The following is a 26,608-nucleotide window of genomic DNA, read 5'->3' as shown; positions in this document are numbered from 1 at the left end:
TTCCTTTCTGAGCTGAGGATCCAGTCTCTGTGACAGAGACGTGACCACTACAATTTATCCCTGGTAGGTCATCTCCACCAACAGTATCCAAAACTGTATACCTATTATTGTGCTCTGCTCTCTGTCTCTTCCCCTTCCCTCTCCTGACAATCACCTACTTCTTGACTTTTGGGTGTGACTGTCCCCTTGAAACTCCTGCCTATTACTGGCTCTTCTGAATGTTCCAAAGTTCATCCAGCTTCAGCTCCAGATGTTTTATCCATTTGGGTGGTTGTAAAATTGAGTTTGGCATATAGTTTTGCATGAAAAATCTAGAATTATCTTGGATATTTAATGAAGCAATGTGGTCAGGAACTCGACCTGCAGGGTTGCAAATTGAACTGGGTCATTAATTCCATGATAGCATTTTCTTTGCTTCAGTATGTTACCTGGTCCAATGCACAGACTTGTTCATTCACCATACTTCATTTTAATAATTAATAATCCATTTTAACGGATTATATAATTGATTAAAAGTATAGATTCTGCTGATGATAAACTTTGCACCATCCCTTTTGGAGAAGTTAATTTGTACCCAAGCTTTCTTAATTTTTGTCATTTGTCTTGAAAAATGACCTCTTGTGAATTATTTAGCATGGTGTTTTATATTTGTGGCCATATGCCAAGGCATACAATAGGCAAAAAAAAACCCCACAATGTGTATGATCATTTGTTAACCATCTAAGATTTGTTTTCTTTTCAGTGTCCAGTTTCATCCAGAGCACATGGCAGGACCAACAGACCTTGTGGATCTTTTTGATATCTTTTTGGCGTGTGTGTCCGATGCCAAGCTTGGCATCAATTTAGATCTCACTGGTAAGAACTTTTATATAAGCAGTTGCAGTCCTGTCATAATGGCATTGAACAATTGTAATGGATTCAAAATCTAAACATTTTTAACCACTAAATAATACATTTAAGATTTTATAGTTTCTTGTTTCCAAATATTTCAAGCCTATTACTGGCTGAAGACTCAACTGCCTCCATGGGGTCCACCATTTACAGCTCTCTCTTCTCATTTTGAGGATTTGCAGTATCTCAGAGGAAAGCATGTCATATACCATCAGCAAAAAAACAATATGGAATGACTACATAACCTTTAACATTCAAAGAGTGATTTAAATATTGGCCAAGGAATAGCTACCCTGCACTTTAAAATACCATGCAAATTTTTAAAGTCCATTTTGGTTCCAGCCAAAGCCTTTAGTTTGCTTCTCATGGTTGTGCAATATACAGTGCTTCCATGGTTCTGCACTGACAGCCTGGCTGTTTGTGCTAATGTTTGATTTTTTTTTAACTTTAGTGAGAGTGGTACCTGTTGAATTACAGCTGATGTTCATATTTGATCAGGTCCCTTCTTGTAGTTGGAGTGCCAACAAATCTCATTTTCACTGGTTCTAGCAACAATGCAGGGTGTTCGGTATGGAAGACAGGATCGAGGCCGAATTATGATGAGTGAGCAGTTAAATATTTCCAAGGCATGATGATGTGTAACTTTGAGGACACCTGTGATTTTTCTCCCCCCCACCCCCAAGGCTTATGGTATTTTCAACTTGTCTGAGCCAGCTTCAAAGATTGATACACCTGCTAACTTTCCACATGGTTTACATTGTCTTTTCCAACTCTACCAATCCAGAGATATTACTGTCTGTGCTCTTTTTTAATTGTACATGTCTTCGTTTTCCTATGGGATTAAAGAGAGATTTGACCAAAATCCACAGTAAGCCCTCAAAGTTAATGCTGATCATTGTTGTGAACCATTTTGTTACTGTGTCATGGGTACTTGCTTGTGCAGCAGGACTCTTAATTTCTGATGAATTGCTATGGAGGATATTTAGCTTTGCTCTTGAACCTTGCCTTTTGCACCTCAATGACAAAAGACAAAAGACAAAGGAGGAAAAACCCAACACCCAACCCCAACCAACCAATTTTCCCCTGCAACAGCTGTAACCATGTCTGCCTGTCCCGCATCGGACTTGTCAGCCACAAACGAGCCTGCAGCTGACGTGGACATTTACCCCCTCCATAAATCTTCATCCGCGAAGCCAAGCCAAAGAAAAGAAAAAAGAAAAGGGACTACACTAACACCACAAATGGATTGTCTACGCTATTGCTAAGTCACTTTTTTGCACCAGGATAACTGAATATTTATTTATCTTTTATCATATTTATTGTCTCCTTTTAATTCTATTAAGTATACTAATGTAGTTCTCTTAGTTGTTTCTGTAGTTGTGTTTTTGACAGTACCTGTTCAGTTTGCAGCAAGTAAGAATGTCAGTGCATACACACATACATTGAACAAAGTATATGACAATAAGCTTTTTTTTTGCAGTATACATCTTGTTAGCTGTCCCTTTGTGATTACAAGGTTCTAATTAGGTGTATGATTTCACATAGTAGCCCAAGTAACCATGGGGACTTTTCATTATTTTTCCCTAAGTCTTCAAAACCTCTGAACACCACCACACTAACTTTTGTCTCAAAGCAAGTTTTGTATCTAAGTTGCTACTGGCTCTTTTAATTCTGCTATTTTTAATTCTGCTTTGTTATTATGTAGTATTTGTCCAAGGTCTGTGTAAAGGATATATACAGGACAACACTGACTACCCCAACTCTTGCTCTATTAATCAATCATCGATGCAATAATTCATTTCTTTCAAACCAAATCAACTTTATCAAACATTATTTTCTTCATCCCTTTAAGACTCAATCCACTTGGTCAAACATGATTTCAAGCATACCGCTTGTGTACCCCTTAAATCAAAGTGTCCTACAAGCTGTCATCCATGGAGAATTAGTTTAGACAGCTCCAACAAGAAGTAAAACACAAAAATCTGCAGACACCATGGTTGAAGTAAAAGCACAATGCTGGAGGAACTCAGCAGGTTAAGCAGTTAACTTTATATAGCAATGGTAAAACTTAAAGACACTGCTTGATCTGCTGAGTTTCTCCATCTTGTGTTTTTACTAGCTCCAACAAGAGTTTAGTAGCTGGTGAAGAGAAGTGATTTTTTTTTGTAGCTCCCAGCAGTTGGAGTTCATTTGATTCTAGCTGTTCAGTCTCTCATTTTAATGTAAAATATTTCCAACCTTAATGTGTCTTCATATGGTGCAAACCTGCCAAGTTGATAAAATGATTTGGAGGATTAATTTTCTTTTTCGTATGACCATTTTTAAAAAATATCAGCATTAGAAAGCAAATATGATCATGTATTTTTGAATTGGTGTACCTGTATAATTAAGAGCAATATCACAGCTAATATTGTCCCATATTGCAATAAACATGCATAATGAATGTTTTGATGGTGGAGGTTAAGCCACTCTTTTTCTTCAGTTAAAGAACGTATGATTTCCCATTACACCTACAAAAATGGAACTGAACAAAGTGTATGTCCATCTGAAAGGCTGCAACCTCAAAAGGTCCTTATTCTTGGATCAGGTGGACTGTCCATTGGTCAAGCAGGGGAGTTTGATTACTCAGGTTCTCAGGTGAGTTGAAGAAAAATGAAGATCGTTTTGTAATGGTATAATTTGAAAGATTTTATCAGGATTGCACTTAACTGAAAATGTCTGCAAAACACAATGAGTCTCTTTGTATATACATTATTTGGCTAGTTATAAAGATTCATAGATTATTTCAAGGAAATCGAGCTTGGCTTTTTTGTAATTTTTTGGCATTAAATTTAATTAAATGTTGATTTGTCTCAAAATAATTGTTTTGGTTTTGCAGTGTTTCTTTTTCATATTCCAGTTATGGTCTATTTCAGGCAATTAAAGCTCTGAAAGAGGAGAATGTTCAGTCAGTCCTTATCAATCCAAATATTGCGACGGTACAGACGTCTAAAGGACTTGCAGACAAAGTCTATTTTCTGCCAATAACACCAGAATACGTTACGCAGGTAGATCCTCTTTCAAACTTAACATAGCAATATTTAGCACATGTTTATGCTGGGCAAACCAGAGTCGGTCGGTTGTGCCAGGGATTATCGCTTGTGCCAGGGATTATCGCTTGTGCCAGGGATTATCGCTTGTGCCAGGGATTATCGCTTGTGCCAGGGATTATCGCTTGTGCCAGGGATTATCGCTTGTGCCAGGGATTATCGCTTGTTAGGTGAATATCAGACACACTGGATAGTAAGGTATGAGTCATGGTTGAATACATGTTTTGAAACAGAAATTGGATAGAATGGGGTACATCTTGATTAACCCTGAATTTACCAGTTGTCTGCATCCCTATTTCCACTTACATGGGTGCCAGATATACCTTTTTGTTGGCCATGTGGAATGGTTCTTGTTCCAAATATACCATAACCCACCATGCACCCCATGTCCCCAACTCTTCCTATTGATTAATAGAGACATCATCTGCACCAGTGGAGAACTTGTCAATATCAAAAACCTTTTTGCAACTAATCTCCATCCTGTTCTCAAATTTACTTCAACGATTTCTGACATTTTTCCCACTTTCTCGATCTGTCTCTATCTTGGGAATCAAGTTACCAACTGGCATTTGCTAAAAAGCCACTGAGACTACATCCCTCCCACCATCCTGTAAGGGCAGCATCCCTTTCTCCTAACTTCTCTTCCTCTGCCGCATCTGCTCTCAAAATGAAGACTTCCATTCCAGGACATCTGAGATGCCATTCTTTTTCGGCAAACATAAAAAAATAGAGCCACCTCCTGCATTTTCAGTGTTTCACATAGTTTCAGGGACCTGAACACACAGCTTCAGAATAAAAGGAGGTCCCTTTGAAACAGATGAGGAGAAAATTCTCCAGGCAGAGAGTATTGAATCTGTGGAATTTGTTGTCATTGGGTATATTTAAAGAAGAGATTGATAGGATCTTGAATAGTATGGAGAGAAGGTAGGCGAATGGGGTTGAAAGGAAAAGTATCAACCATGATTGAAATGGCAGATCAGACTCAATGGGAGGAATAGCCTAATTCCACTCCTATGTCATGTGGTTCCCCTTGAGTTTGCCCTTTACCCCACAAATCTCTCATCAACTTTTGTCATTCCCACCACCAGCAACCAGACCTTACCATGAACAACATCTACTCCTTTCCAACTTTCAATGGGATCACTCCCTCTGTAACTTCCTTTTCCACACAAATGTCCTGACCGTGACCTCTCATAACTAAAGGAGGTGTAAAACCTGCTCATACACATTGTCCCTCCCCACTGTCAAGGGAACTGAACAGCCTTTCTAAATGAGGCAAGATTTACTTCCATTTCTTCCATCCTTTGCATTCTGTGCTCCTGATGTGGCTCCTGTGAAATGGTGAGACTAAGCCCAGACTTGGGAACTGTTAACTGAACATCTGATCTCTGTTTGTAGTGGCCTTCCTGAGCATGCCATTTCATCTTCTTTTACCATTCCCTCACAGACCTATCTCCCTTCGGCTTCACTGCCAGAGTGAGGCCCAATATAAACTAGAAGAACAGCACCTCGTAGTTTACTTGGGCAGCCTACATCCCAAATGGTCTGAACATAAAATTTTCCAGTTTCTGGTAACTTGTTCTGAGTTACTTCTGTTCTTCCAGGTGATCATATGCAGCACTGGTGCTCTTTGTCTCTACAAATCATGAACCTCTAGCTGCATGAATAATCTTCCTCTACCTGGCTCTCTTTTTTTCTTCTCTCTTTTTCTCTCTCTTTATTTTCTCTTTTTATCTTCTCTCTCTTTTTTATCTTCTCTCTCTTGTCTGGCAAAATCCAAGCAAAAGGTTAATGGATGGAAGGGAGAGGTGGTGTGGTGGATGACAGTTTGGAAAGGAAGAGGGCAAAATACTTTATCATGCACAAAGTAACAGATTGTACCTATATTTGTTACTTTATAGAAATTGGATATGGGGGGGTAAAGGACAATTAACTTGTACAATTGTATACAAGAGTATAGTATAATGGAACAAGTGACAACGAATTTGTACAGAGGGTGCTCCTTTCAAAAGTTAGAGAAACATTTTATTCTTTGCTGATGGTTGGCATAAGTTGGTTAAAAATCTTCCTGCTCTTAACTGAGTAAACTTGTGGAACTGCATGTGCTGATGCAAGCTTGGTTTAGTTAATCAATTGAAATTGAGCAACTTTTGAGTTGTGAACTAATGTGTCAGATGAGCTTGTGTGCTAAAGATCTAAAATGGGATTTGAATTGTGATTTTTTTTTCCTCAGAGAAAGTTGGTAGGTTAAACAATGCTTCTATGTTTAACATTCATGTTTTTCTATACTTGGATATAAATTATTCAGTATTTGGGACATTTTTACATTTTGTATTTAGGTCCTAATGAATGAAAGACCAGATGGAATTCTCCTAACATTTGGTGGACAGACCGCATTAAACTGTGGAGTAGAGCTACAAAAAAGAGGAGTTTTGGAAAAATACAATGTCAGAGTTTTGGGGACTCCAGTCTCCTCTATTGAGATGACAGAAGACAGGAAAATCTTTGTTGAGAAGATGGCAGAAATTAATGAATATGTTGTACCCAGTGAAGCTGCTTTCTCATTAGACCAGGTAAAACTTTATTAATCACTTTGGATTAATCATTGCAATGTATTCTTTATAGTTAATGTCTATGTCCCTAAAAATATTTTATTAACTCTTTTAGTTAAGGTGTGCAATGGATGCATAATTTTGATATGTCTATTTTATAAATTTTGAAACATTTTGTTGCTTTAACTTTGCCCTGATTGCAGGGGTTATTGTCATTTGTATTACTTATGCTAGAAAATACCCTTTCAAATAGCTGCTTGTATGTTTCTATATTTTATAGGATTTGATTAATGTTCTTTCTGTTTATTAGGCTCTATCTGCAGCAGAGAGCTTGGGTTATCCTGTTTTGGTGCGGGCTGCCTTTGCTTTGGGAGGTCTGGGCTCCGGATTTGCTCAGAACAAAGAGGAGTTGGTGACCTTAGTGACGCAGGCATTTGCACACACATCTCAGATTCTGATTGACAAGTCTCTGAAAGGCTGGAAGGAAATAGAATATGAAGTTGTCAGAGATGCATATGATAATTGTATCACAGTAAGTTTGGAAAAATGTCTGGCCCTATCATTCAGTGAAAAGTTAGTTTTTAATCTTGGGGTTCCTTCGGTATGGAGTTTATTTAGGTTTTGCATTCTACTCCTGTAGGTTTGCAATATGGAAAATGTGGATCCGCTGGGAATTCACACAGGAGAATCAATTGTTGTTGCACCAAGTCAGACCCTAAATGATAAGGAATATAACATGCTGAGGACTGCTGCAATAAAAGTGATACGACATTTGGGCATTGTGGGAGAGTGCAACATTCAGTATGCGCTGAATCCAGAATCTGAACAGGTACTTGTGCTTGATCCTTGTGCTTTTGTTAAGCAAAGCAATGAATGTTGCCTCCCTGTTAATATTGTGAAGAAACAATACTAGAAAGTGATATTTAAGGTACTGTGGTAGTGTGCGTGTGAATGCAGAGAGAAAACAAAGCAGGCTGTGAGCTCATTAAGCACAACTAGTTTACTTTGAGTTTCGCGCTGCAGCCTTTAAGGTCCTCTGGATCCTGCCCCTTGTGTCCCAGAACTCTAGTCAATGATCGTGTAAGTGCGTACATGTACTTCCGGTCTGTACCGGAAGAGAAGGACCTGCAATGCCATCTTTGCTGCGGCTGCTCCGTTGACTATGCATAACAAGTGGAGCCGGTTCACTGCTACAAATATGTGTGCCGCCACAGTGCATAAACTACATGCAAATCTTTCCACATTATTCTTACCGTGCTTAATAAATGTCATATCCTTTCTATGATCAAAGGCTGCCATTTAAAAGTATTTTTCGGTAAATTTTAATGGCTTGAGCCAATTTGCATTCTCTTAAGGTGTTAGCAGCTCCACACTTGGATCACACTTTTAAACTACAAGTATTCAATGTCTCAGTCCCATAACAAGCATTGTAGATCATGTAAACTTGCAGAAAAAGATGATATAGTGGTGGACAGAGTTAACTGAAGTATTCTTTCCTCTCAATATTTTATTGACAACAGCATAGGATTATTTTGTTATAATTTTCTATTTTGAATTCATCATCTTAAGTGACAGAAGTCTCTATGATAACTACTCTCTCAAAAATCTAGTTTTGTAAATATTGTTTATATTTGTAATTCATTAGAATGTGTGTAAATATATAACAGATTATGGCATTTTAGCTTATTATTTTGTTATTTGGGGAAAATTTTCTGCCAACTGCAAAATTATCCATAAATTTGGAGTTTACTGCTAAATTTTAGTTATTTTAGTTATTTTTTTAAATACAGTGAAATCCTGATATCTGGCACTTACAGGGATTGGTAGATTGGTAGTGAATTCCTGGTTGCTTGGGGCCCCTCATTGCATTGCATGAATGGAGAACTAATGGCGAGGCATACCAATTTTAAACTTCGTATTTTTTACTCATTTATTTTTGACTGTTGCTTGAGGCTGCTGGTTACTTGAATTCTGGATAACAGGGATTTTACTGTATTTTGAAGTTATTTGAAATTATGCATATAGTCAAATTTATAAATATTATGAACTGGGCTTATGTTGTTAATTTTAGATATATTCCATTGAAATTTGTTCGAATGTTTCTATTTTGTCTTCTTTGTTTCCAGTATTTTATTATTGAGGTGAATGCACGTCTTTCTAGAAGTTCTGCTTTGGCCAGTAAAGCTACTGGTTATCCATTGGCTTATGTTGCAGCCAAACTTGCTCTTGGTATTCCTTTGCCTGTCTTAAGGTAATTCCTTATTTATTAGTGAAATTATGTGTAACTAGAGGAATATTTTGACTTTAAATTGCTTTTAACATTCTCAAGTACCCTCAACTTTGTTTAATGTTAAAATGGCTGTGATTACCATGACGCAAATACTTGAGATGAATAAAGAACATTTGAATTAACAAAACGCTTCAATCCAAATTTAAAAATCTGCTCTGGGAAAAATTTGCAAAAAATGCATTTGGTGAGAGCTTTCAACATGTATTTGAAGAATAAATGCATTTTTGTCTTGTACGGTGTTTGTTTCAACCAGAGGACTTGTCATCCTGCTACATCATTCTTCAGTCAAATTTAGTAACCCCTTTTGTCAATTTCTTATTAATGTGGGTTTAGATTTCAGGTAAGAAAATAAATGAAAGTTGAAAGTTTGAAGATTGTTTAATTTAACTTGCTGAACGCCATTATTTTTAATATTTGGTACAGAAATTCTGTGACAAATTCCACAACTGCAAATTTTGAGCCTAGTCTTGATTACTGTGTGGTGAAGGTACCCCGCTGGGATCTCAGCAAATTCTTGCGTGTAAGCACAAAAATTGGAAGTTCCATGAAAAGTGTTGGTAAGTTGAGTTTGATACCTGTGTAGGTTGACAATGATTTTAATTTTTAAATTACTATTGCCTTGTAATTTTATCCTGGTATCAATTCGAAGACCCTTAAACTATCCACCGAGTTCCCAGCCTTGAACAGTGTAAAAATTGCTATTTCCATGAGCCATTGATGATAGGACTCTGGGTACATGGTACTACAGAGTGATAGAATTTTTATGTTTGTAAGTCAGAAAGTGAGTATTCAGCTGTAATTTGATTCTTTATTTTGCTTAGCAAAGTTTACATGAAGAGGATTTCCTTTTGGTGAGAGAATATAAGTGGAAATGGAGAATAATTATTACATGGCAGCTAATAAGGGCCAATGCTGGAAACCTCAGTGCAAGTTGACCTCTTGCTTCTCTAGATTCAAGATGGTCAGAATTGCTGATAATAACAGATTAGAAGTTGGGTTTTTTTTTTAATCCAAATCTCTTTGCATAACACCTTGTATATTTATTGGAGTGTTTCTATTAAGAATTATTTTCCATTTATGATACTACAGAATCCACAATTCATATTTAATTAAGACAGCGGAGGGAGCCATTTGGCATATTGAGATTATACCAACTCAGAGCAGTGCCTTCCCTCAGTTATTTCCTTGTAACCTACCAACTTTCACGTTCATCGGGTCTCACACAATTTATCTTACCACTGACACTAAAAAGTAAATTTATGATATCACTCTATGTTCGGATGGGGATGATACTGAATCATCTGAAAGAAAGCCACACAATTACATGAGAACTCCTCACTGACAGCACTGGAAGTCAGATCAATGGAACTGTGAGGCAGAGGTGTCTTCTTCAAATGAAGGATAATAAAAACAAAAAAAATAGTGAATTGATACAGTCATCAGAAGTGTCTGAACTGTGCATCCCATCTGTATAATTTTTCAAAACAGGTGAGGTGATGGCCATTGGTCGGAATTTTGAAGAAGCTTTCCAGAAAGCACTGAGAATGGTGGATGAAAACTGTGTTGGGTTTGATCATACATTGAAGCTGGCATCTGATGAAGTAAGTCAGAAGCTTTCACCTCTTCTGCTTCTGGAAAATAATAAATTCTGATATTTACTATACAGTACAGACAGCAAAGTTTTGACAATTTTAACTTTCTGGTCATTTTTAAATATCATTTAGGAGACTTTTGTCAGAAACTAAATTAAGATTTTGCTCTGTATTAATGATATTGAAGCTGCAAATCAAAATAATATTGTGGGGAAAGGAGATGGTGATCACAAAAAGTGGCAAGTTTGACTTTTAATGGAAACTCAGACCAAACATGATTGGCAAGAGTTGGTTGCCATTGCATTATCATAGTAGGTATTGCAAACTATACTCATTGCAAACTATACTCATTGCAAACTATACTCATTGCAAACTATACTCATTGCAAACTATACTCATTGCAAATAAAGACGTGTTCATTTTCTTCCAAAATTGTTTAATGGAAACCCCAAAATTGTATGTAAGAAACCGTACTAAATCTGGCCCATGTATTTTTACAGTTTGATTTCTTTGGCTTGGCTTCGCGGACGAAGATTTATGGAGGGGGTAAATGTCCACGTCAGCTGCAGGCTCGTTTGTGGCTGACAAGTCCGTTGCGGGACAGGCAGACACAGTTGCAGCGGTTGCAGGGGGAAATTGGTGGGTTGGGGTTGGGTGTTGAGTTTTTCCAACTTTGCCTTTTGTCAGTGAGGTGGGCTCTGCGGTCTTCTTCAAAGGAGGTTGCTGCTCGCCGAACTGTGAGGCACCAAGATGCACGGTTTGAGGCGATATCAACCCACTGGCGGTGGTCAATGTGGCAGGCACCAAGAGATTTCTTTAGGCAGTCCTTGTACCTTTTCTTTGGTGCACCTCTGTCACGGTGGCCAGTGGAGAGCTCGCCATATAACACGATCTTGGGAAGGCGATGGTTTGATTTGATGCATCAAATAAATATAAGAAAGTTGCTGCATTAATTGCAGTCAACTTTAATCTACATATCAGTATTTTTTATAGACAAGGGATACATTTCAGAAATATATTAAGAATATTTTTATGTAGGTCTGCACATGATTATGGATTTATGATAATTGGGGAAATGAAATTGCCATAGGAAGCTTTTTGCTTGAATTATTGTTTTAGGTGAATTTGTTTGCTTAAACTATGCATTATGGAACTAATTGAGGAACAGATTTTTTATTCTTGTGCATTGAGACAAAATTAACTGACAAAGTTGAAGGATCCTGTGAGAAAGTGTAATCATGATCTAGTATTTTATCTTGAGACTAAGAAAGAATCTGGAGTCCAAAACCAGTGTCTGAAACTTTAAAGAGTCAATTTCAAAGTTATGAGAGGGCAAAAATGGATTGCAGAATTAATAAGAGGAAACGGCAAAATAGTGGAGATTTTGACAAAATAGTGTGTATCTATCTTCATGGTTTTAAAAACAGGAACTAAATACATCTCGAGTTTAGGAATAGAACTTGAAGCAATCATTGCTGCTTTTGGACTTTGGACTGATCTTGCTGTAGTTGAGGGCAGCTTACACATCTTTAATTTAGTGTAAATTAATTTAAAAACATTTAAATAAAGAGAAATAAAAGATAACTACATGAAAAAATCTTTTAAATATGATCTGCTTCAAATGTTGTTGCCAATAGACTGGCATTTTGCATCCATTCCTTCAACTTGGTTCCATCTGCTGCTGGACTCGGTAGTCAGTGGTAAGATGCCCAGCTGAACTGGTGCTTGATCAAGTCCGATCTCACTGCAGTGCTAACTGATCATTGAAGTCACATTCCAGTTGTGCCCCTAATTACTTGCTGGACCTGTATGCTAATTTCCTATATTTCAAATGAAGGTATCCAGTTCCTTTTGTGTTCACTCCATGTAAACAATATTCTGCTTTTTTTCCCGTTACCTACCTAAATGGACTTTCTCACATTATTTCCCACCGTGCTCAATTTTGTCAAATTTCTGCTCAGTCTAACTTATCCACATCTCTTCACAAACTCTCATGATCTGCTTAACGTCCTTTCCTGCCACTTTCTAACTGCATTGTGTTTTCATTTTGATCATAAAAACAAATTCAAAACCACTGAGGTCCTGGCACTGATTCCTGAAATCTTACTGAGCCCTCAATCAAAATGTAACATTTTATATTACAAATATGCTCCAGAAGGTGTTAACCTCCAAGTAAAGAATAACATGAGAAAATCTACATCAGGAAGCCAATGAAACAAAAATCTAATCTGATTGCCTGTTGCCTAGAATCAAAAAGTAAGTTGTCATGGAGATAACAGGTGCACAGTACTTGTCAGATATTCTAAAATGCTTTGGATTTGGGAAAGGTCCCATTGGTGTGTAAAAATGCCCCTGTTTAATAAAGGAGGGGGTGGGGGGGGGTGAAAAGTGGGGAACCACTTGGCCAGCTCGGCTGATATTAGAATCCATCGTTAAAGACAAGGATAGCTAGAAAAATAATAAAATCTGTGTTGACTATTGATTGATTTTGTTATGGAAATAAAATTGTGTTTGACAGATTTATTATAATTCTTATAATGTATTGAGAATGATGAACCAAAAGATAATTATTTGGATTTCCAGAGACATTTGATAAGGTGCCTTTTTAAAAGGTTACTGCACAAGTTAAAAGCTCATGGGATTGAGTGATGCTATCATAAATCGAGGATTGGTTGACATACAGATAATGAGATAAATTTTCAAGTTTGCAAGCTTTTTCCTCGTAGGAGTGTGTTCTGAATGTGTTGTGTTCTCAACTATTTATAATCTGTATTTTTCTCTGTGACTGATGCAGCCAGATTTGCTGATCTTGAAAAGTTTGGTAGGAAAGGATGTTTAGAAGAGTACACATAATTTGCAAAAAAAATTGATTAGGTAAAATAAGAGAGCAAAAATTTGTCTCAAAAAATGCAAGATAATCATTTGGAAGAAAGAATAGAGAACCATAATATGATTTAAATATAAGCAAAAGTATACTGTATAGATAGGGGTCGGTGTACACGAGACCATGGTGTTGGTGAGACCATTCCTGGAATATAGCCTCTTGTTTTTTTTTACGGTACAGTTATACTTGTACGAGAAGCACCTTTGAATTAAATTAAGTTCAAGTTTGTATCAAGATATAACAATAAAGTTTATATTCTGAGCAATCCATCGAGGTATACATTGTACACAAGAAAGACAAGAACAGAAGTGTAGAGTTACAGAGAGATCACTTGGTACTGAACCAAGGCAACATAGTTTTATGATTGTGAGATTAATTCAGGAATCTGATCGTGGCAAGATAAGCTGTCCTTCAATCTAGTGGTACATGTTCCCACACTTGTGAATCATTTTGCCGATGGGAGGGGTTGGAGAAAGTGTGTATAGGGTGGATGAGTCTTTTAATATGTTGGCTGCTTTTCCAGGGCAACAGGAGATTTGGATGGAGTTGATGGAGGGGAGGGGGTTTGTGCAATTAATTGAGCCATATTAACAATTCCTGTACCATGCATTGTTGCATCCTTGCCAGAATGTTTTCAATTATGCATCTGTCGAAGTTTCTAAGGGTTCTAGATGACATGCCAAATATCCTCAGGCTTCTGAGGAAGTAGAGGTATTGGAGCACTTCTTGGCAATTGTGTTGATGTGGATGGACCTGGACAAGTTACTGGAAATGTTTTTTCCTTGGAACTTAAAGCTGAATTTTTTTTTCTCCACTTCATTACCATTGATGCAATCCTGGATGTGAGTTCTGCCCTTCTCCAGAAGTTCTTTTGGTTAATTACCAAAACGTAGTGCTTGTCTTGTGAGGAAATGTTTGGAACATCCTTAGTGTAGTTCAGAAGAAGTTATTGTATAAAAATGTAATATTCTGAAGAGACTTGGTGTATAAAGAAATCTAGAACTGGGGCAGAGTTTCAGAAATCAGGTTTAACCATTTAAGAGGAGGGGAATGTATCCTTTTGGAAAGTTAAGAACCTCGGGAGAGCACAGTGAAACCTGAGGCATTAAATATATTAAAGATAGATATCTGGATTATTTGGGAATGATAAGAAGCAGGCAGGGAAGTGAAAATGAGGCTAAGATCAGATCAGCCATTATCTTAATAAATGGTGGGATAGGCTTGGTGTGGGGGGAAATGGAAAACACTGGGCAGCCTATTGCTTATACATTTTTGGGTTGTATATAATATTGTTGCCCTTTGAAGGAAACGTAGCAATTTGAGCCTTTATTGTAATGTTCGATGTAATCTGAATTTTCCAGTATAATCGGAATCATAAGCTCAAGTATCTACCTATTTTTCATGTTAGATTGCCATTTATATTTTATCATCACCAGATTGATACTTGAGGTTTTAATTTGTTATAGTCTTGTTCTGTTAAATGGTTCAACATTAAAAATGTATTTTTTGTACATTGAGTCTTCATTTCAGATTGATTGCTTGACCTTTTGTTGCTCTTGCCCACAGGATCTTGAAACTCCAACAGATAAAAGAATCTTTGTCCTAGCTGCAGCCTTGAAGGCAGGTTACAAAATTGACCGTCTCTATGAATTGACCAGAATTGACAAGTGGTTTCTTCATAAGATGAAAAACATCGTTGAATACTCAAAGAAACTTGAGTTGTATACCAAAGATGAACTGCCTCGTCATGATCTTCTGAAAGCTAAATGTCTAGGTTTCTCTGACAAACAAATCGCAATGGCCATTCAGAGGTCAGTAAGTGATTGATTTTACATTGAGGTTGTGATACAAATTATAAAATCCTTGATTAAAATTGTGATCCTTCATATGTGGTATTGCCACACCAATTTTAGGCGCCAGTTGGCCATCGAGACCTTTTTCTTTTAGATCACACAAAATTCCAAGGAATTGTAATCCATGAAGTTCTGAATTTTTCCAGTGCTGTTCTGGGAAAATTGAGGTAGGCTTTCTGTGCATTGTTGAATGGGCACTTTTTGTTTGGAGCTCAAATCTGCTATTTATTAGCATGACCTACTATTTATGCCAAGGTGTAGGGTTATTCACAAAACTTAGCATTTCCATCTTAAAATCAGGGGTCATCCCATATTAAGAATCTAAAATTCTTACCTTGACTATGGAGTCATAACACTACTGCCATCTTCCTGCCAGCTCCGATGCAATCTCGCGCCAGTCACATTAATTATTTATGAAGTCGCAGTGCTCCTCCGCTGCATCAATCCGCCTGGTCTGACTGTTGTCTGCTCTGTATTGGCTTTAAATGGCCTGTTACAGGAGCTGACAGTGGTTTATTTTCAAATATCCAAATAAAATTTAAACCTTTAAATTTGTTATTAAAATACTGTGATTTACATTTAACAGCATCCACTGGTGGGGTGGGGGTGTGGGTCATCTTATTTTGGGTTAAAATTCCAAGGTTATCCTATACATGAGTCGTCAAGTACAATGCATACATAGTAGCCTGCAGGATGGCTATTGTCTTAAATTTCAATTACTGGTGTATAGTCTGTAACTTTGGCCAACCTTTTATGTCATGAAGTCACTGGTTTGAAAGGAAAATAAGAATCTGAAGTCTACTTTTCTTTGGCCTGGAGTTTGGGGACATGAAATATTGTTTAGGTTTCTTCTATCTTCTTAAATAATAATATTCAAGATCTGTGTCCTCGGTGTAATGACCTATAAATTGCTTTGATTATCTCATTAGTACTGAGTTGGCAGTAAGACGATTGAGGCAGGAATGGCAAATCCTTCCAGTGGTGAAACAGATTGATACAGTAGCAGCTGAATGGCCTGCTCAAACCAACTACCTCTATTTGACATACAATGGTGAAGAACATGACCTTGACTTTACCAAACCTCATGTGATGGTGATCGGTTCTGGTGTATACAGAATAGGAAGCAGTGTTGAGTTCGATTGGTGTGCTGTTGGATGTATCAAGCAATTACGCAAGGTTTGCCTTTAAGTTTGTTTTATTTGCACATTGACACGTAAAGATGGAAAAGAATTAAATGTCAATCATGTTTCAGGTGATGTGCAGCAAATGGTCTCTTGTGAACCACATTTTAAGAGGTGCTTTATTTTAAAGTTGACAGTGAAATGATGCTGTTCTTAATCGAGGTTATGAAATGGGTTGAAACTGGAGGTGAGCACCTGCTGCTTTTCATGTTCTCCATCACAAAAGTTGTACGGAATCATATGAAGTTTTCCATTTGCAGATCAGCAAATGGATCAACTTCCCTATCATCAGTTTACATTCGTAGAAAAGATTGAAAAATGAAAACCCCATCAGCACAAACTCTTCCATGTGCTTAGAAATTTTGCACTGTTAATATATTATAAATAATGAATAATTTTTAATTTCTTGAACTTGTTTGAGTAGATTTTGCAAGACCTCTTAAAGCTAAGATTGATATTTAGAACTGAATGTTGTGTAATAGTTTCACTTTTTTCCATCAATTTAGAGAAATTTTGAATTAGAGATCAGTATTCTTGAAAATTAAAATGCCTTTAACTCTGTTTCACTCTGTACAGATGGGTTACAAGACCATAATGGTGAATTATAATCCTGAAACAGTCAGTACAGATTATGATATGTGTGATCGGCTTTATTTTGATGAAATATCTTTTGAGGTAAGTTGCTTTCAAAGTAGTCATGCCCTATACTTTTGGTGGTGTTCCATTTTGTTAGGAATTCTAATCGTCTGGATACACTTAGTGTGTGGAAGAAATTGTATATGTTTTGAATATCTCAGTTGATCTTAAACTTTGTTTTGGTTGTCCAGTGTTCAGTTTTTGTTTGTCATATATTTTGTGATAAATAAATTGTTTTAAGATCTTATATTATCCTTTTTTTAAGAAAGGCATGTTTCAGATTTCATGTTGTAAATTTTCAATTTTTTTATGACAAATGAGTGGAGCAGATCTGTGATGTAAATTAGTCCTTCCACTATGTTTTGTGTTTTACAAAACTTTCAGCCCAACTATGATGAGACATATCTGATGTGAGCTGGAAATGAGGACTGTGATTCTATGTCACATTTTATTATAAGTTCGTCTCTTCTTCACTGAGTATCCCTTTTTAAATCCTGCATTCTCACCAACTCAAATGTGTAGAATGATGTTATGCCAAGTCTTGCAGAACAAAATCTTAGTTTCAGGCTCTTGCCTCTGTTAACTTGAATATTCTCATCTTGGATGTTATTGTCTGTGGGGATGCTGGAAATGGAACATTTCAAACTATTAACCACTGTTTATTGGATTGGCCTGTTGTGTTAAAATGGTTTGATATCTGTTGTAATATTAAAAAAGTAAGCTTTGTTTAATTTTGTAAATAAAAAGTAGGCAATTTTGTAGTTTCCTGAAGGAAGAGAGAATATTGTCCGTATCCCATCAAGGAGTGGTTCTGCTAGCACAGTAGCTCCTTGGTCCACAAGTGAATAAAGTTACACTATCTGGCACTTGGGTACCATTCTCAAATTGTCTTGAATTCTAATTATTCCAGAACTTGTTTTCTCTATGATATGAAGACTTAACCATGACTATTAACAACATATTTTGTCTCCTAGTGCTCCAATTAATTGCTTTGTGTTAGATATCAATTAACTTAGTCCAGCCATTCCTGTAGAGTTTTGATAAAAAGCCCTTGGCAAGGAGCTGTCCAATTAATACAAGGGGAGAAAACATGATCTTGAGAAAATACCAGCTTTTCTAAAACATTTATATTACTATATGTTGATTTTTTTTTCCAGGTAGTGATGGATATTTATGAACTGGAAAATCCAGAGGGAATAATCTTGTCAATGGGTGGACAGTTGCCAAACAATATTGCTATGGATCTTCACCGTCAGCAATGCCGAATCCTGGGCACATCACCCGAGTCCATTGATACAGCAGAAAATCGTTTCAAGTTCTCCCGAATGCTGGATACAATTGGTATTAGCCAACCACGGTGGAAGGAATTGTCAGATACAGAGGTTTGTATACCATCCAGTTACTACAGGCAATTAAACTGTTCAAAGTGTGCCAGTTGATTCATTTGACTTTTGAGATCAGTATTTTCTTGTCTTATAACCTATAAAATTGAATTACAAAACTTTAAATGTCTTTCTGTTTGCAGTCCTCCAAGAAATTTTGCACTAAAGTTGGATATCCATGTCTCATACGCCCATCGTATGTTCTGAGTGGGGTTGCTATGAATGTGGCTTATTCGGACAGTGACCTTGAGAAGTTCCTCAGCAGTGCAGTTGCTGTTTCAAAGGAGCACCCTGTTGTTATTTCCAAATTCATTCAAGAAGCCAAGGTTAAAAAGAAATGTTCTCATGACTAAATTTATTTATACCTATTTAATAGATTATGACCCTATTATCAGGTCTGAGAATGTAGAGGGAAGATGGCCAGTGTAAAGGGAGGGGTGAGACAATGAATAGTTAATAGGTGAAAAAAATTGGACAGAAAAAGCCCTTTTTGCTCCCCTACTCCATTTATTCTCTTGATCTCAACCTGCCAGTACTTTGGGTGTGTCTTGTGTTCATCTTTCTCAGCTCCTCCACCTGGTCCCATCTGCTTATCGTTTACCCCCTCCAAAAAAAAATCTGGTGCCACATATCCCCTATCAGTTTCCCTCTTTTGCTCCTTTTGTATACTGACTATTTTCTCCCTATATCCTGAAGTCATGTTTACCATCCCTTCAGCTCCACAGATGCTGCTCAACCCACAGAGTTCTCCAAACTCGTTATGTTGCATCAGATTCCAGTGTCTAGTCTTGTGTCTTATTTTCAGTAATTTGATGAAAAAAAGTGCACTTAACAGTGACATAGCATAGAAAAATTTAGTGTTTGAAATTGAGTTTTGATGACTCCTACAAATATCTTGCAATCAAGATGTGTACTTCTGTCCTGTGCAGGAGATTGATGTGGATGCTGTGGCCTGTGATGGAGTAGTGATAGCAGTTGCTATTTCAGAGCATGTGGAAAATGCAGGGGTTCACTCTGGAGATGCTACACTGGTAACTCCACCACAGGACCTAAACCAGAAAACAACAGAAAGAATCAAAACCATTGTTTGTGCAATTGGACAGGAGTTGCAAGTCACTGGACCTTTCAATCTTCAGCTCATTGCAAAGGTCAGATCCTCATTTAATTTGTTATTGTATTTTTGAATTGAATGCAAATGACCAATTATCCAAGCTCTAGATATAATTGGATTTAATGGAGTCTTCTGCTGCAGATATTGTGATTAACAGAAAAATAGTCTACGCTGCTGTATTTTTTTTTGTAAAGAGTTGTGCTGAGATTGTTTATTGGCATTCAACATTTGACATGAAAACTTGCGTTTTTTGATCATGTTTTCACTTTAAGCACTCAAGCACTCAAATCTGTATAAGAACAATTTTTATTAAGATCCTTCCAAACAGATTAGGTTGGCTGATCAAAAAGACTTCTGGAAGGTGTGCCCCTCCAAACCTTGATGTGTTTTTGAAACCTATCATCATATTTGTATTGTGAAAAAATTATATCAGTCATCAAATGCAAGTGATTAACTTCGAAGTCTATGTAGTCGGTACTTCTGTAATGATGGAACACAGCAATATCCTAATATGGAAATCTTTTAGCTTGAAGGGGACCCAACTGATGCTGGTGTTCATGTGAGCATGCCTAATGTTTGCTTCTCAGTGGTAAAGGTTGCAGGCTTGGAAAGTGTTCTTGGAGTAGTGCAGTAAAGACTGAACTACTCTTTTCCCCCATTTCTCCCCCGCCGCCCCCCAACCTGTCCCCGCCCTTTCAGCTGCAACAAGACAAAGCCTTGAGTTAACCATATCTTGAAGTCCACACATTTTGGTTTCTGGTGTCGGCCCATTAACAAACTTGTATAGTTTTACATTTGTTGTTTAATTTGAGATTTTGCTTTGAAATCCTTAATCTTAATAATAATCATCAATAATTGTATATAAATTATGGAAAAAAAATTGATGGGAATAATGGCCTTAAAAGGGTAATTGGTTAAAATGTGTGCACAGATGAATTTTCAAGGTTATAGAATGAGCCAATGGGTAGAACAGAATTGTTTTAGAATAGTACTGACAAGTTGTAATGCACCTAACAGACTCCTGGGCAATCACTATGCCATGACTCAACCTTTTTGTTTTTTTAAAGATGACTTCTTGGGAGTTCTGCTCAAAGTTTATGTGCGCCATTCCTGTTACTCAGTCAAGCTTTTGTTTCTTGCGTATTTCTCTCCTACCAACTACATTAAAAAAAATAAATTATGTTGCATGAGTTGAAAAGAAAACAAGGCTTTGACTTAAACGTGCTGTTGCCCTGGGGTGAGAGGGTGGTGAGGTGACATAAGATCCCCATTAAGAATGGCTGCTCTATATGACAGCTATATGTTCCTTGAAAAAAATTTGAAGTTTTGCAGATATTATTTAATCACTTACCAATATTTGCAAAGTTTAACTTGGTCCACTGAAAAAGTTGCATGTTCTCCCCACAGCCCTCCCCCCCCACCCCACTTTTGTTTTTGCCTTCCAAGCTCTTTTTATAGCTATATTTAAAAAGAATATGAAAGATAAATCCAGAATATTATACAGCTTCAATTTTTTAGTTCAGACTCTGCTGGTTTGGAAACACGACTGAGAATTGTGATTAGACTCCCCACAACTATTCATCTGGAACATTTTCTTTGTTTTCTCCTCTCAACAGGATGATCAGCTTAAGGTGATAGAATGTAATGTGAGAGTTTCACGTTCTTTCCCATTTGTGTCAAAGACACTTGGAGTGGATATGATAGCCTTGGCCACACAAGTCATTATGAGTGAAGAAGTTGAGCCTGTCGGATTAATGGCTGGTTCAGGAATTGTTGGAGTCAAGGTAAACTGGCCTTAATGTTAATTGAATTAGGGAGTAGTAATTTTGTTCCTTCTGAGCGATTGACTTTCGTGCAGTTTTTCCATTAATTTTCTTTTTAAAACAATGCTAAAATGGAAGTGATCATCAACTAATTGACATTTGATTTATAGAATATCCTTTCTTGGATTGTGAATGCACATCGGAAATGCTTCATTTTGCTGCACTCTATCAAGCAAAACTATTTTTAGCGGTCTTTCAAAGAGGGTAACAATAATTATTAAATCATCAAGCTAAAGCACTTCAATTGCAACCTGAGTTTGAAATGTTGCTGGAAGTCGAAACTTATGATCTGCAGCTAATGTTTTTTTTCTGAATTCTACAAGTGCTTCATGATGAACTTGCAAACTAAATACAACATTTGGTCTTGCTTCCTCAATTTGGTGATCAGTTCCAGGAAAGGCAAGAAGAGGGGAAAATAAAGCAGGTCTAAGTTACTAAATCTGGTTCTACAAAAGCTTTGAATTCTTTGTACAAGATCATCAGAAGAAATTATTGGGCTCATTGTTAACCTTTGAAAGCAAGATTGTGAGGTTACAGTCAAGAACTTTTAAATTATTGTAAGGATCCTGATTGAAAACTTAACTAGATATCAGAGGGAAACTATTGTAATTTGGAGAAATTATTTATTGAATAAGGCAGCAACTGTTGACAGGGAAGTACTCAAAAAATCTTGGGTTGGCATCAGACTTAATGGAATGTTACCACTGCCAAAAGACTTGCATATATCCAGTTTTCATTAAATGAATGCCCAGTGAGTAAAATGTTGAGAAACGGGCGTTTGTTAGGCTGAGGTGGCAGCTTTTTGAAAATTGGGTGGTTGTGTTCTTGAGAGTGCAAAATCTTTTCAATAACTGTTAAGCTTGCTGTGATAAAGCTCCATTTTGCTGTGTCTGATCTTGTGTGCAGGTGCCTCAGTTTTCATTTTCTCGCCTTGCTGGGGCAGACGTGGTACTTGGTGTGGAGATGACAAGTACTGGAGAAGTAGCTTGCTTTGGAGAAAATCGTTATGAAGCTTATCTCAAGGCCATGTTGAGCACTGGCTTTAAAATACCCAAAAATAATATACTGCTTTCAATCGGCAGCTACAAGGTAAATACAGCCAAGAAAAATAAACTTTTACTGTAGATTTTTAAATTCCACTAGTTTTGGAAATTACAAGCATGAGTTTGTGGATGTCTTTGTTGGGGTGATGGAGAAAGCTCACTGCAGGAGAGGGCAGTACTTCAACAGCCTGATAATTTGCTATGGCAGTTTCCGCAAAGCAGGACGTCAAGCGCTGAAGAGCTGGCTCTGAATGGGTAACTAAAGCGGCATCGTCTGCAAAGAGTAGTTCACGGACAAGTTTCTCTTGTGTCTTGGTGTGAGCTTGCAGGCGCCTCAGATTGAAGAGACTGCCATCCATGCGGTACCGGATGTAAACAGCGTCTTCATTGTTGGGGTCTTTCATGGCTTGGTTCAGCATCATGCTGAAGAAGATTGAAAAGAGGGTTGGTGCGAGAACACAGCCTTGCTTCACGCCATTGTTAATGGAGAAGGGTTCAGAGAGCTCATTGCTGTATCTGACCCGACCTTGTTGGTTTTCGTGCAGTTGGATAATCATGTTGAGGAACTTTGGGGGACATCCGATGCGCTCTAGTATTTGCCAAAGCCCTTTCCTGCTCACGGTGTCGAAGGCTTTGGTGAGGTCAACAAAGGTGATGTAGAGTCCTTTGTTTTGTTCTCTGCACTTTTCTTGGAGCTGTCTGAGGGCAAAGACCATGTCAGTAGTTCCTCTGTTTGCGCGAAAGCCGCACTGTGATTCTGGGAGAATATTCTCGGTGACACTAGGTATTATTCTATTTAGTAGAATGTTTGGCCTGGAAGTCAGCCTGAAGAAAACTGAGGTCCTCCATCAGCCAGCTCCCCACCATGACTACCAGCCCCCCCACATCTCCATCGGGCACACAAAACTCAAAACAGTCAACCAGTTTACCTATCTCGGCTGCACCATTTCATCAGATGCAAGGATCGACAACGAGATAGACAACAGACTTGCCAAGGCAAATAGCGCCTTTGGAAGACTACACAAAAGAGTCTGGAAAAACAACCAACTGAAAAACCTCACAAAGATAAGCGTATACAGAGCCGTTGTCATACCCACACTCCTGTTCGGCTCCGAATCATGGGTCCTCTACCGGCATCACCTACGGCTCCTAGAACGCTTCCACCAGCGTTGTCTCCGCTCCATCCTCAACATCCATTGGAGCGCTTTCATCCCTAACATCGAAGTACTCGAGATGGCAGAGGTCGACAGCATCGAGTCCACGCTGCTGAAGATCCAGCTGCGCTGGGTGGGTCACGTCTCCAGAATGGAGGACCATCGCCTTCCCAAGATCGTGTTATATGGCGAGCTCTCCACTGGCCACCGTGACAGAGGTGCACCAAAGAAAAGGTACAAGGACTGCCTAAAGAAATCTCTTGGTGCCTGCCACATTGTCCACCGCCAGTGGGCTGATAACGCCTCAAACCGTGCATCTTGGCGCCTCACAGTTTGGCGGGCAGCAACCTCCTTTGAAGAAGACCGCAGAGCCCACCTCACTGACAAAAGGCAAAGGAGGAAAAACCCAACACCCAACCCCAACCAACCAATTTTCCCCTGCAGCCGCTGCAACCGTGTCTGCCTGTCCCGCATCGGACTTGTCAGCCACAAACTTGTCAGCCTGCAGCTGACGTGGACTTTTACCCCCTCCATAAATCTTCGTCCGCGAAGCCAAGCCAAAGAAGAAGAATTTGCTATCTATCACCAAGGATTCTGCATCAGGCTCATCTGCTGATGCTTCCTGCACTGCCTGTCCACTCCCCCATCTCCTGTGCCCTGCACTCATTTTTAAATTGCTGGGTTCATTGGAAAAAATTAATATTTCACTATGTAACCTACTTTTTTTTAAAAAATGAGTGAATTAAGTGTGTTGAAAATCTATTGTTTCTGTAAATTTGTTTTTCATACACTTTTGACAATGAGAATACAAGAAACACCAGTAATAAGTAACTTCTACATGCTCTGTATTCATAACAATAAAGGAATATTGAATCTTGAAAATATATAAATTTATGTAAAGATTCAGCCAAGATAAGTAGTAGTAGATAGTTGTGGACTCTTACCTTGTTTTGAGTACCTTATCTAAATTAATGTGTGAAACGGGTGATAGAGTGCCATGTTTACTTGGTGTGTTGGAATAGCATTGTGTCCCTTTGAACTGGGCATACTTTATAATAAAGGATAGCAGGAGAAGTATTGTGACAGATGCCAGATTCTCAATCAGGATCACCAAAATACCCCATGTGCCACGTCTCAATCTCCAAAAATTTGATGACCCCTTTACCTCAACAAATGCTGCTTTACTTGCTGAGCTTTTTCCTTTGATCCATCATCTGTCATTGATTGTCTCTCCGCGATATAGATTTGTGAGACTGGTTAAATTTACACCTGCAGATTCTTGTATGATCACACTTTAAAAATGGCTTGCCAACCACTTTGGCATTCTGAGGTTATGAAAATTTCTTGGTTCTTGCACTTTTTTGAGAAATACTTTTATTTACATGAGCAGTTATCACCATTTTTGATTTTAATTTAAACCTTTTATTGGGAATGCACCTTCCTAATGGTTTTTGGTCCTGAATTTAATTATTTGAACTATTTGTATTGTGCTTGACACTTGCACAACAGAAATTGTAATTTTAAGATTTGAGCGTTTTATTTTCAATTTCTAGAATAAGAGTGAGCTGCTATCCACGGTCCAGTCTTTGGAGCAACTTGGGTACAGTCTGTATGCAAGTTTGGGCACAGCAGATTTTTACACTGAGCATGGCATTAAGGTAGGGATAACCTATACGTGATTGTGTTTGAGAGAAGGGGTATACATTATTTTTGCATGACTGCGTCCGATTCTGAATAGGGCATTTAGGATAATGTTTGAAATGAAAAATTTAAGAAAAGTCAAAACTTGAAATACTACAATCTCTTTATAAAGGAGTAGCAGCTGATAATATTTGTAAAACATTGTCCTATTAGTGGAAGAATCCACACTGTTGTCTCAATTGAAGCTGATACAGAGATGTCTGGAATAGCCAGTACACATTTTGATTTTAAATAAAATAAAATTGGAGCTGTATCAGGACAATATTTTTACATATGCAAATATCAGTTATGAACTTTGCATAATTTAAGTGCCAGTAAACTATAATTTTATCATTTTCACTTAATTTTGTCACCTTAGTTTTTAAATAGCATTCCCAGGCAAAATGCAACTTGATTAACCCCCCAATAAGCTGTTTATCTCTCCACCTGGGAAGAGGCACCTTAAATCAGGTGCTAATATGTACAGGGTTGGTGCAAATTGGGTTCAATTATGTGTAACAGTAGAATCTCCACCACTAATTTGTTTTGGGTCCATCAATCAAATATGAGAAATATTACTTTCAACTGGCAGGAGAAAGTATTCTGGTCTTTATTTAAAATTCTGCTTTAATATCTTTAGGCACTTTTGCACAGCTGCTGAAGAGCAGAAAATTTCTGGAAATTTTCTGCTCCGGTGGTAGTGTCAAAATTTTGATGGGACCCCTACACATTTTTACAGAGCAGCTGCAGTGTAAAATGACTGCAGCCACTCTGTAAGAAACAGGCCTAATGAATATGACCTTCCCCCTCTGACAAACTCAGCAGCACACGAAGGTTGTGTAAAAGTGTCCTAAAAGTGCCACTTCAGGACACACCGGAGGTAAGTATGCTAATTTTTTTTGTTGGAATAATTATAAGGTTTCTGTGTAATTCAACCAATGCTTGATGATTTTGTGGAAGTAATTGGTTTTTGTCCTTGTGTTAATTGTAGATTAAGGCAGTAGATTGGCCATTTGAAGATTGTGATAATGGTTGTCCTTTGAAAGAGAGGCAAAGAAGTATTGTGGACTACTTGGAAGAAAATCACTTTGACTTGGTTATAAATCTCTCCATGAGGAACTCTGGAGGAAGACGTCTTTCTTCATTTGTCACCAAAGGTTATCGTACCAGGCGATTAGCTATAGATTGTTCCGTTCCATTAATTACTGACATCAAATGCACTAAATTATTTGTTGAGGCAAGTTCTCTGGCAGAGTTCATCTTGCAAAAGTGGAATCCTTCTCACTATCTTTTCAGCTTCATCGATTAAGAAGGGCATTAAGAGTTGTCTATTTTTTTCTTTCTCTCTCTCTTTTGCTCCAGGCTTTGAGACTGGTAGGCACTGCTCCTCCAGTGAAGACTCATGTAGATTCCATGACATCTCACAAATTAATTCGCTTACCAGGTA

General features: G+C 37.8%; 1 protein-coding gene across 3 annotated transcripts in view; it reads left to right on the top strand.

Moving 5' to 3' along the window:
• The window catches only part of cad (carbamoyl-phosphate synthetase 2, aspartate transcarbamylase, and dihydroorotase), a 106,043-nt gene that overhangs the window by 28,666 nt on the left and 50,769 nt on the right, over positions 1–26,608 (top strand). For all 3 annotated transcript variants that reach the window (XM_069886597.1, XM_069886596.1, XM_069886598.1), the window contains exons 8-27: positions 743–855; positions 3,374–3,528; positions 3,807–3,938; positions 6,320–6,553; positions 6,843–7,064; positions 7,173–7,361; positions 8,659–8,783; positions 9,246–9,379; positions 10,311–10,423; positions 14,865–15,109; positions 16,081–16,327; positions 16,909–17,007; positions 18,126–18,350; positions 18,494–18,676; positions 19,280–19,498; positions 21,078–21,245; positions 22,191–22,373; positions 25,035–25,139; positions 26,153–26,398; positions 26,524–26,605. In XM_069886597.1, coding sequence (XP_069742698.1) covers positions 743–855; positions 3,374–3,528; positions 3,807–3,938; positions 6,320–6,553; positions 6,843–7,064; positions 7,173–7,361; positions 8,659–8,783; positions 9,246–9,379; positions 10,311–10,423; positions 14,865–15,109; positions 16,081–16,327; positions 16,909–17,007; positions 18,126–18,350; positions 18,494–18,676; positions 19,280–19,498; positions 21,078–21,245; positions 22,191–22,373; positions 25,035–25,139; positions 26,153–26,398; positions 26,524–26,605 — 3,419 coding nt within the window. The remainder of the gene's footprint in view (positions 1–742; positions 856–3,373; positions 3,529–3,806; positions 3,939–6,319; positions 6,554–6,842; positions 7,065–7,172; positions 7,362–8,658; positions 8,784–9,245; positions 9,380–10,310; positions 10,424–14,864; positions 15,110–16,080; positions 16,328–16,908; positions 17,008–18,125; positions 18,351–18,493; positions 18,677–19,279; positions 19,499–21,077; positions 21,246–22,190; positions 22,374–25,034; positions 25,140–26,152; positions 26,399–26,523; positions 26,606–26,608) is intronic.

Source organism: Narcine bancroftii, chromosome 6 (assembly GCF_036971445.1).
Source record: "Narcine bancroftii isolate sNarBan1 chromosome 6, sNarBan1.hap1, whole genome shotgun sequence".
Classification (NCBI taxonomy): domain Eukaryota; kingdom Metazoa; phylum Chordata; class Chondrichthyes; order Torpediniformes; family Narcinidae; genus Narcine; species Narcine bancroftii.
This window is presented reverse-complemented; position numbering and strand designations above follow the sequence as displayed.